Consider the following 11,200-nt stretch of genomic DNA (forward strand, 5'->3'; position numbering starts at 1 on the left):
CCGCCGGGCCTATCAGGCACATATAGACCGCCGCCTCCGCCGCCTCCTTCCGTGTCCGGCTCTGGAGCGGACACCCCGGAGCGTGGCCCCGCCCCCCGCACGAAGGACCCCGGCACCGCCTTATGATTGGCTGCGGGCGCGCGGCACTTCCTTTCCTCGCTCGCTGGCAAGAAGGCCGTCGCCGCGATGGTGAGTGCCGGCGCTGGGCAGCGGCAATCCGTTCTCTATCCGCCCCCCGCCGCCGCCATCCTGCCCCCGGCCGGCTCCTAGCCGGTCCGTCGGTCAGCCCCTGGCGGGACCTGAGGGCGGGCTTGGCATCCCGTTGCCAGCCGGGGCTCCCGCGGCCGGCCTGCTTGCGGCTGGTCGGGGCCGGTTGGCAGCGAGCGGGGCCGGGTTGCGGGCCGGGGCCTGGCCCCCGCGGGCTGACTGCGGTTGCTCGGTAAGAGCAGACCTGCGCTTTGGTAGTAGCTTTACCCTGTATTTGTTCCCTTAAAGTGGTAATGGGCGCTGTGGATCATGCCCCTGTACTGGTTTCAAAGTTTTTTCCTGTTGGAAAGTCTTAAGGAATCGGTAACATATAGGGCTTTTGTAAAGTAAACATCCCCACAAAGGATATGGTAACATATAGGCCATGTAACACTGAAGAAACTGCTGTTGTATGATTGTGCTGCTTGGGCTTGTAATCTGTGTGTTTCAGTAAAAGCTGCTTCAGCTATTCAAATGGTAGGAGTAAGTGTGGATGTTGCTGTGATATTTGGCAGCTGGGAATGAGTTTTATTTTTTGAATATACTCTTCAGAGCTGTTTTCATGTACTCTATATGTACTTCTTTTTAGAGCTGCTGAACCCAGGGCCAGCCCGCTTGTTACGAGTTCCCTGTCAGGACTTGAGAGACTTCTGACTGTTGCTGCACAGTGTGTTATTTATACACTTGTTAAGTCTGGACTGTATGTGTAGCTATTGTTTTGTGTTACTTTGTTTCTTTTCTTGCAGAACGAAACAGTGACCATCAGAACCAGGAAGTTCATGACAAACAGGCTTCTTCAGCGCAAGCAGATGGTAAAACAATACAGAAAATTGCTTTTAGTTTGTCTGTTGGTTTTGGGCTGCAGGTGTTTTTTTTAGGCGCTCTAAGGGGCCTGTAAAACCTCCAGAGACCCTGTTGTTATAGGCTTAAACGCGTTGATGTATGCTGAAGTTAAAATTTGATGGTGAAGTACAGAGTTGGTTTGTCATTTGCAGTTGCACCAGGGGAGGTTTAGATTAGATATTGGGAAAAAATTGTTCACAGGAAGAGTGGTTAAGCATTGGAACTTAGTGACATGGTTTGGTGGGACTTTATGGTTGGACTCTACCTTAGAGGTTTCTTCCAATCAAAATCATTACCTCAAGTGGGAAACCTAGAATTTTGTATCAAATCAATACTACTTTTTACTGCCAAGGAAGGTTAGCGTATGTGTTAAGCTCATGGTGGGACTGTAGCACCTGGCTGTTGCGCTGGATACTGACTTTTTACTCAACTTGTAAAAATTTCCTTCTTAGGTGATTGATGTTCTTCATCCTGGGAAGGCCACAGTCCCCAAAACAGAAATCAGGGAAAAGCTGGCGAAAATGTACAAGACGACCCCTGATGTTATTTTCGTCTTTGGCTTCAGAACTCACTTTGGTGGTGGCAAGACAACAGGTTTTGGCATGATCTATGATTCCCTGGACTACGCAAAGAAAAATGAACCAAAGCACAGGCTTGCTAGGGTAGGTTGTTTTTCAGTAACTTGAGAACAATTAGGATGGATTGGAAGTGTTGTGACTTACATGTCTAAAAGCCAAAGTTTGTGACAGTGCTGTTGTACTCAAGAGTTCTGTAAGAGGTCTTAAAATAGTATTTTAGCTTCTGCATTTACAAAATAGGCTAAGTTTTTTATTGTATATTACAGGGGAACTGGGAAGGCAAAACATACTACCAGTGATACTTATCAGTAATAGATAATTAACCGCTATTAAAGGTCTTGAAGAAGCATTAAGGGATGGGGCTGATGCATATGCTACTTCAGTGCCTAGATTTTGTGTTCCTTAGTTAAATTGTGTCACTATTTAGCTAACATTTGAAATTTAAACAGTATTGGAAGAGTCCAGAAATAGTAGAGCTTAATTTCAGAGCTGTTATCAGTGAAACAATGTTAAATGCAACTGTTTCTTAATAGCATGGCTTGTATGAAAAGAAGAAGACTTCCAGGAAGCAGCGAAAGGAGCGTAAGAACAGAATGAAGAAAGTCAGGGGCACAGCCAAGGCAAATGTTGGTGCTGGCAAGAAGGTAGGATGAGAATATCTGTGAACTAGAGGGAGCATGTTGCCTTTGAAATGTTGATTAGAAAATCTTCAACAGAATAACATTGTTTTTCTTCCATTTCTTTCACCTGTTCTACTGGATAACAGAAGGTAATCTGTGTGGTGTTTTATAGCTTGTTATCAGCTCAGTAGCTTAGTTTGCTCCTTGCTGCTGCAATCATAGCTGATGTAATGTCAAACAATGCTGCTTAAGTGATCCTTTCCTATGTGCCACTAGGAACTGAGGTTAAACTTTAGTAAATCTAACAGTATTGCTCTAATCGCATAACTCGGTCTTGCAATATGCAAAATAAATCATCTTAACACCTGTTACTCAGATTGCCTAAATATCTAATGCTTACTCCCCCAAGCTGATATAATTAATGGAATTAATTATAGAGTATGTTTAGTTAAGGATGTGTGGTGGTGTAGCCAGTCAGAACAGCGTGTAAGTAGAGGTAAGGTAGAATGCCTGCTTTATCCTGTGTTTAAGTGACTGATTCCCAAGATGGGCAGTTTTCCCTGGTGGGAGCTTCCTGTGCTGTGGCTGCAACTTGACACAAGCAGCTTGGAGGGAAGGCATAGTTCATCATCTATCATGAAAAAAAAAACAACAACCCCAACAAAACCAACAAAAAACCCACTGAAACGGGGGAATAGCCCGGGTGTAGAGACAATCATCTTCCTTCGTAGCTTTTTGTCCTCAGAAAAATGCCAAGTAAGCTGTGCAGTTAAGTGGGGTTTTACAAGTGTTGTAGCAAGGGGGGGGAGGGTGATGGGTTTTGATGCTTAGCTCTGTAGCTGCTGAAGTGTGTTGACATCTTGAACTTTAGTAATCTTCACTTTTGCTTTTTTCTACTTTCTTGGAATTCTCCATCAGAAATGAAGTATCTAGCAGGTACTGAAAATAAGCATGGATGTGGTGACTGAATTATACATCACTGAAACGTGTCCATCCTTTTAATCGAAGCACTGTACTGCCTTGCATACGTGCACCTTTGCTTTCAACTTGCTTCTGCCCTGTAAGGGTTCAGATAACTACTTAATGAATTTTATTCTGTGTGACTTGGGATTAAAAAATTTGGCTAATGGCAAACAAAGACTTTTTGAAACTAGTGAAACAAGAAGGAATTCCAGTGAGAAGAAATCCAAGTAACTTGATGCCATTGATTTGAGGCATTGGTTCAGAACACTCCAGGTTCTCATTCAAAGTAGTACAGTGCAATTGCATGTGTAACTTGATCTTTGTGTGAAAGTAGTTGTGCATCTATGAAAACTAAGTCACATCACAGCTTAGTGCTTTTGAGGCGATGGTTGGAAATGACACATTTGTCAGCGTTAAACTGTACTTAAATATTGGCTTTAATATTCCAAGTTAAGCTACAAGTTACAGTGAAGTTAGAAATCTCTGTAAAATTAGATTCTGCAAACTTACCAGATGAGAACTAATCTACCCGATAAGTTTTGGAGCCTTTTTCGTTCCCGCTTCAAGGCCCTGCTAAATGATGAAATCCTACAGTTGTTTACAGTGTAACAGCGCAAATAAGCATTTGGGTATAGTAGCAACATTGATGTACCCCCCCCCTTGCCAGTGTCATGGGGAGCCATTCAGGTTGCACTGCTAACAGTAGAATGGATAAACTTCTTCCCTTGAAGACTTTGGCACTTGGAGGTAGCTGTTGTTGAGTGTTAATGTGGAATGGCTAAATGAATGTCACTTGAATTACTAAAGTTGTCTGGTTCATAGAAACTCTTGAAGCATATATAACCACGTAGAAATTTAATATCAGGATCGTGTGCTGTGATAATTATGTAGCAGATGTGACTTCTGTATCAAGTGCTTACCAAACTGGCATGCAATCTCAGTAGTAGATGAACTGCGTTTCTGATTAGAGTTTTTTTAATGTCATCTTACGTGGTCTTTTAATGTATAAGTATGCATGGGTTAGATATTAATTGTTTACCAGTTTTGTTAAATCTTTGTGTCCTTGCATTAAACTTTGACTAAAACCAACTTAATTTAGTTGCTTTCTGGAAAACTTGCTTAAGAGTTTTGTGCTGCATCACAGAAAAAAGCTTGTGGAATACACTGCGTCTGAAAGCTTTGTCTTGAAAAATGCATGTTTAAACGTAATGGTGTGGCATGGTTCATCATCCTTTATCCCGGCCATATGGAGGAATTTTTAACAGGAGTTCTGGCATATGTTCTGGAGTCTACCTATATAAGCTATGAAAAGTGTTTCTCAGAAATGTGTAGGCACTTGCTTCTGAGACGTCTTCAGGCAAGTCTGTTGTTGTAAAAGCTATGTACAGTATAGCGGGAAAACTATTGAAATGGTGAATCATACTTGATTAGTTTTTCTTGAACTTTTAAGTCTGATATCAACTGTGCTACTGTCTTGACTGTTAGAAGTTTTCTTTAGTGCTTCCTTTCCCTTTTTCAGAATTCCCATTCTGTTCTTTGTGTACTTTGAAGAGAAGTATTTTAAAATAGTTTGTGGTGTTTAATATATTCTGTAGATCTGCTTTGCTGAGGTCACATAAAAGTTTGCAACAAGCAGATGTGGGTCTCCCTAACCTAGTGTTCGCATTTAGAGCAGTGACCCATATGCCCTAGGCTACTGAAATGCAAAAATACACCCACCCACCCAACCTTTTAACCTCACAAATGTGGTTGTGACAGCTTTTGACATGTGAGCCTTCCAAACAGAAATGTGTTGTGTTGTTTTTGTTTTTTAAAAACAAACCCTTGATCACACAGAGGTGTGGATGGATAGGCACTTTAAGCCTTTGTAGGTAGCCTGTAGGTATAATTTAACATGCAGTTGCAATCTGAGTATTATTTAACCTCTAAACAGCTATTGTTAAGTCCCATTATGTGTTGGAGGGAATGTATAATGGAAGTCTTCAGCCTCTACATTACTAAAAACTCTGAGTGTTTCTTATGGCTTTCCACTGTGGTAATCCGAAAAATAGACATACTGTGAGTGTCAGTGGAAAGCCTTAAATACTCATCTTCTACAGCAGTAGCTGTTCTCTTACTAAATAATGTTTGTTTTTTTCCCCAGTAAATGAGCATACTTCAGATGGAAAATGGATAACAGGTATGACTTCAGAATGCTTTGTAAGGGTAGACGTCTAGTAGTCGTTACGATGATACAGGTCTAATGCTGATTTATGTAAATACCATGGTACCTGTGCTGATACAGAACCCAGTGCAAGAGTTCAAGACTAAGAAAGACCGAAATAGTTACAAATCACTATTGTGGTTACTACCGAGTCGATAATTTATGTGACTTCCACTTACATGAAATACCTGTTTAGCATAAAGACTGAAATAATAAATGAGGCAGCTTAGATCTAATGTTGCAGAAAGTGTTGATTATTTAGCCTTATTATAAACAAGGCTTACATTTTCCTACATTTTGTAAACTAATGAGAGGCTAGTACACTGTGGTTTTTATTGCCTTAAATAGATTGAAGTAGTGCAATTTCTATTTTTGAGGAGAAATTTCTGTTGTTTTCTTACAGATATTTATTTGCATTAAATTTCTTTAAAACAAACCTGATATTCTTTACATTGTAACTGTTATAGACCTCTCTGGTTTTGTTAGAAATGGTCTGAATGACTCGGTGTAAAGCAACTAAACAGTTTGTCTGGGAGCTGATGTACTGAATATAATGTCTTAAAACGGAAAGCTGGCAGAGCAATTGTAGCACATCAAGCTGTTAGGCAGGAAGACACTAATCTAGGCTCTCATTTGTTCCCATGACAGTACTATGAGGTTTTGAACCTTATGTTCTAAGAAAGGCAGTGTGATTCACCTGGCTTATTGGGGAATCAGGTTTTCAGGCTCTGTAAAGGTATGACTGTAAAAATGGTTTTAATAGAGTGGCACTGATCTATCTTTTTCCTTCACAGACTATGTTATTCTAAGAAGAAATACAGACTTGCTCTGGAAAGAAGCTGCTCATCTGGCTTTAACATCAAATAAACTATGTCAGTAAAATGCTGGTTTACCCTTTGATTTTGATTCGAAAGCTACCATTTTGTAAAGTTTTGAGAAAATCAAGATTGGTGCACTGTTTGCACTGTATTAAAATCTTTACATAATTAAGCAATTCTTGTTCAGAGTATTATTTTGAGGCGAATTGGAGCTTTCTGCAGGTGGTAGTAGAAGTAATTTGGAAGCAGGCAGCATTAGTTAATGGAGGTAAGTGTGCTTGCATCACCTGGTGTTCAAATGGTGGTTTGGAAAGTAATCTCAAGATGTGCTTGTTTGCCTGTATTGTGTAGACCAGTACAATATAGCCAAAGGGTGAACAAAGCATGTGGACAGGGGTATTCAGAGCTACATACTTCTACAGTTAAGATACCTGCTAATGAAGGAGTCGGGTATGACTTGTCTTTTGGTCCTGAGTGGTCTGGACAGGCTCTGGGTTCTGTCTCCAGACTGCAAACCATACAGCGCATGCCTAATTTTTCATCTGGTAGTGTTAAAGGAGTTATTTAAGATTGGATTAGTGGCTGGAAGAGGTATACGGTGTGCTAGAAATGTGGGCTTCTAGTGCAGGTATTTCAAGTGGTGAGCACAACAGAAGTTTTGTAGTTTAAATGGGACTGAAATGGATGGGGCTGTTCTAGCAGCTGTGCTGATGGAGGCTCTGACTGTATTACCCAAGTACCTTTGTACTGAGGCAGCTTGTTGTAACTTGGGTAATTTTAGTGACTAGGGGGGAAAACCAGCAACAGCATAGTTAAGAACTGTTGAAGTGGTTGGAAAAGAGGATACTGTTGTCCTGATGACTTCCTTACAAGATCTGGTAAGTAATAAAGCACTTAATGCCTCTCTTAGTACCTTCTGTGTGAGTCTTGAACTGGTGGGCTTGCTGTTTGCGTTCAGCAGCATCACACTTGGCTGTACAGTAGATTTTCTGTACGTCACGCTGTGTGTTTCTGCTTTTATTGGGGTTAGTAACTGGGAATAGCAAGCAGCTCCCCTGCTGAAGGGATAGGTATTCCCATTTTTTTACAAAGGTAGGTGAACTGGTGATGTTAGGCTAAGGGGGTGAGTGAAACGCAGTAATCGCTTCTAAAATAATAATTCTCATTCTGAAGTCCTGTGCAAATTAAAAGGCTTTTTTACTTGGCAGACAGACCTTCAAAGACAAGTACCTACTTGATGTTCTCACCGAAGGTTGTAAGTGTGTTAAATCCTGAAGTTTGCTAGAGGGATATTAAAAGTGCGATTTTTGTGTTTGGGTGATGTGCACTGAACTCCTTGAGATAGCAGGTATGTTTTCAGTAGGTGACAGTACAATTTCTGACAACAGAAAAGGTAGTAAGGGATACGGAGCAAACATGCAAGGCTTAAGAGTTAGAATGTAAACCTGTTTTAAAGGTAATGCTTGCAGTAAGCCCTTTCTGTATATAATGTTCAACATGAAAGGAGAGAAGAGTCATGCTATTAAATGTAATTGAACAATCACTAGGGGGTGGTGTGAACACAGTGATAGAAATACAAGGGAGACTTGTATAGCAATTTTTCACAAAATAGGCTGCAAGGAAGCCAAATTACCTCTTTAGCAAGGGACAAACACCTTTGAAATATGCATTAAAAATAGTTGGGTTGAGGATCTGAGGCTTTGAGTGGTATTCTTGTTTCACTGGTGGTTTTTTGAATTGAATGGAAAACCATCTGTTTCAATGAAGACCATACAGTTAGTGTTTTCCAAATGTTTACTGTTCTAAAGCTCCAGAGTGCTGGCATGAATTCTAGTTGCTCTTTTCAGAAGCCGCCTTACCTTAGCTTTAAGCAATCAAGAAAGGGTCTATAAGTAAGTGGGGGCATAAAGGTGTTATCTGTCTTTCATAGTCTTGATGTTTTGACTTGATATAACAGTGCTGTTACAGGGGGCATGTACCTCTTGAAGCAGAACTTGGCTCTTCAAGTTCTGGAGTACTGAAGGTTCCCTTCTTCTATTTTCTCATGTCTTAAATGCTATTAATTACAGGGTCATTTATGAGGTACGGTAATTTTTTGAAGCAGATGGATTGAAATAAGCTGTCTTATTTGGTGCTGTAATTTTGGGTTTGATGCCCCATTTTGGTTTAAGATACACAGCAAAAAAATCCTGGTGACTCCCTGGAACAATCAACTCTCCTTGTTGCATGGTTAGGTTATAACCCCATGTCTGTAAGCTGTACTCTTGTCTTGCAATATGAGGCGTTAAACACCAAAAATAGGGAAGGGGACAAAATGACGTTGAAGTGATCCAGAATTAACTGATCAAATAGGATTGCCCCATTTGAGTGTTGCCACTAGCCAGCATTGACGTGGCTGTCCTATTCTCCTCTCGTTCCACGTGGAAAATGGCAAGCAACTGAATAGCTGTCACGTGAAATCTTGGTGCTTCAACAGTCTGGAGACAGGAGCAGCTCTTCATGTGAGTCCTCGTTCTGCCAATGTTTTGTCTTCATCTGCCGCAGTCCAAGCGACGTGTGGCAGGTGTTCTGTAATTCAGAAGTTTAATGCACATGTCATGCTGTGAACACTAGGTTAATCCCCTTTCCTGTGGGAGGTAAAACAATTAAGTGGAAAGCATTGATGAACAGGAATTGTCACTACTTTCCCTACTGTGTGCTGAAGGTACCCTTTTATTTCCTGCTGGTCTTGACACATCCCATCATCTATAGGTAGCGGTTTCTGTCACTGTTGCCTGCTTTTAGACTTTGGCCTGGCCCTTGTATTTCAATATATCAAGTACTTTTATCTATGTGGTTACCAGTCAGGAGCCCAAATTAGTCTGAAGAATTTTTGGAGAAGGAACTTCTAAATGAAACCATTGATGAGTAATCTCAAACTGACACACATGGGAGGACTTTCATTAACACTTCACCACTTTTAATGGCTTGGACTTGTGTGGTTTTCGTTTTTTTCAACAAGGGCTATAATTAGCATGGAAAATCTTTAGGTTTCTTTTTTTGTAGGAAGGACTCGAAATTATATAGCTGGTCTAGCAAGTAATGAAGCCTTCCTGTGAAGTGCTTGAAAAGCTGTGCAGGAGCCTCAGGGCTTGACTTAATTGAAACTGGATCAAGTAGTCCATTCCTTGCTGAGGTTCCACCTCTGCAATCAGTGAGATATCTAAAGCACAGCAGACAGTGGTGGCGTTTGTCTGAAGGAGATTGCAGTCTAGAAGGCAAGAGGAAAACTAAAGCAGATCAAAGAAAGATTGACCACAGCAGCAGAGTCTGTTTGAAGGAGCAGAGTTTAGTGTCTTGGCATCATAGGGGGGAGGAAAAAAAAAAACCAAACCAAAAAAAAACCCAAAACAAACTAAAAATAGTCATAGAGATGAAAGATGGTAAAATTTGGTATCACCTGGGCAATGAGGTGGTTTCGTCTAGGAAGGAGCTTGCAACAGGCTTGAGAGGGAATGTTAAGGGGAAGAAACAAAGCTGATTGGGTCAGTGGCTTGAAGTGAGGCATGGTATGCTATGAGAAGGCTGCAGTACCAATAGGCAGAGGGATAAAAGGGGGATGTTGGGGGTTCCTATTCATAGAAAATGTGTCATTGAAGGAATAGTCTGTTGGTCACTAGCAAATCTATTGGCAAGAGTCAGAAGAAATTAACTTCTATTACTCTGGTCAGTTCCTGTACAAAATTAATGTCATTAGTTTCTTACATGGAGGCAATGGAACATTGTCCTGTAGCAGCTGTTGATACTAGATTTGTACTGGAAGTTTGAAGTTGTGGTTGTTACTGTGCCCTGCTCATGTGCTTCCATTAGAGTGAAGTGATTTATTGAGCCTTTTTTGGATGGGTGTTTGGGTGGTATTAAGAGACCAGGTGAGAGTTGTTGATTGATTTTTTTTTTTTTTAGCTCTGAATGCTGGCGAAGTTTCATCTGAGCAGGAGAACTTTCCAAAATAGGTGGCAAATGTTTCTTCTGTTAATCATCTTCCTAACACAGCAGCAATAAGACCAAGTTATTTCAATGAATGCATTTGTTACGATGCTGCTCAGATGGAAAATGAAAGGTGTATGTAAGCTTTGATAGGTCAATGTCAGGAGTAGGCACATCCTAGTATGTCAGTGCTTTTGGACCCCTTTGCTTTAAAGGGATTAAATGGAAACTTATTTGCTGCTCATATTTGTTAACTCTAGTTTAATGTCTTAAAGATAATATATCCCCTGTAGAATTTTATCCTCATCTGGAATCCAGTAAGTTTCCTCTTAATTTTAGTCTTTGCTGTCTGTAAAGGCTGTGGCTAATGAAACAGCTGCAGAAGTGGCTAAAAAGCCATCCTGTACACTAGAAGGTAATTGTATTTTTTTTTTCCAAGAGCTGGCCACCGCCAGCCAGTCCTACTAATGAAAGAGCTCCATCTTCCTCCCCACTTGTTGCTGTTCATACCCGGAGATCCGAAATAAGGTCAAGTAGTGTGCTGAGGCAGAAGGGCATTCAGAGCATCTGTGGCTTCTCTTAACACCGTAGATACTCTGCGTGCAGCAAAACTGGTGTGAGTGCAGTGCTTCGCTGGGGTAAATGATACTGGTTTGCACTTGGGCTCATTGGGTTAAAACACAGCTTCTTGTCCAACGAAGCCGGCCAGACTGCAAACTGACCTGCATTAGGAGACACATGCTTCGCTGCCTTTCATGATGATCTGATTTGATTGTACTGGAGCTGCTACCCTGCTATCATTTTCTGTCAATTTTTGCTAGCCTGTTTGTTAAGCCAGGAGTCATTTGTGTTGATTTGATAACAGGTTTCAATCACTGATAATAAAACTTTTCTGTGACAGATGACCTCAGATCTATATCTCCTGTGCAGTCTTGGCTGTAAGTAGAAAATTGGGGCTGACAC

At 41.1% G+C, this 11,200-nt stretch overlaps 1 protein-coding gene across 2 annotated transcripts; it reads left to right on the forward strand.

Moving 5' to 3' along the window:
* The first annotated feature begins 77 nt into the window (after window positions 1–77).
* On the forward strand, window positions 78–6,443 carry RPS24 (ribosomal protein S24). Of its 2 annotated transcripts, XM_055818425.1 has the most exons (7): window positions 78–189; window positions 993–1,058; window positions 1,542–1,751; window positions 2,201–2,311; window positions 3,206–3,223; window positions 5,394–5,429; window positions 6,248–6,443. In XM_055818425.1, the coding sequence occupies exons 1-5, from the start codon at window positions 187–189 to the stop codon at window positions 3,209–3,211; spliced, it is 396 nt and encodes a 131-aa protein (XP_055674400.1). In that variant the 5' UTR covers window positions 78–186; the 3' UTR covers window positions 3,212–3,223; window positions 5,394–5,429; window positions 6,248–6,443. The 2 variants fall into 2 exon arrangements, with proteins under 2 accessions (XP_055674400.1, XP_055674456.1); XM_055818481.1 differs by lacking the exon at window positions 3,206–3,223 and having other exon boundaries at window positions 97–189.
* Window positions 6,444–11,200: the final 4,757 nt, after the last annotated feature.

Source organism: Falco peregrinus, chromosome 1 (assembly GCF_023634155.1).
Source record: "Falco peregrinus isolate bFalPer1 chromosome 1, bFalPer1.pri, whole genome shotgun sequence".
In the NCBI taxonomy this organism is placed as follows: Eukaryota; Metazoa; Chordata; class Aves; order Falconiformes; family Falconidae; genus Falco; species Falco peregrinus.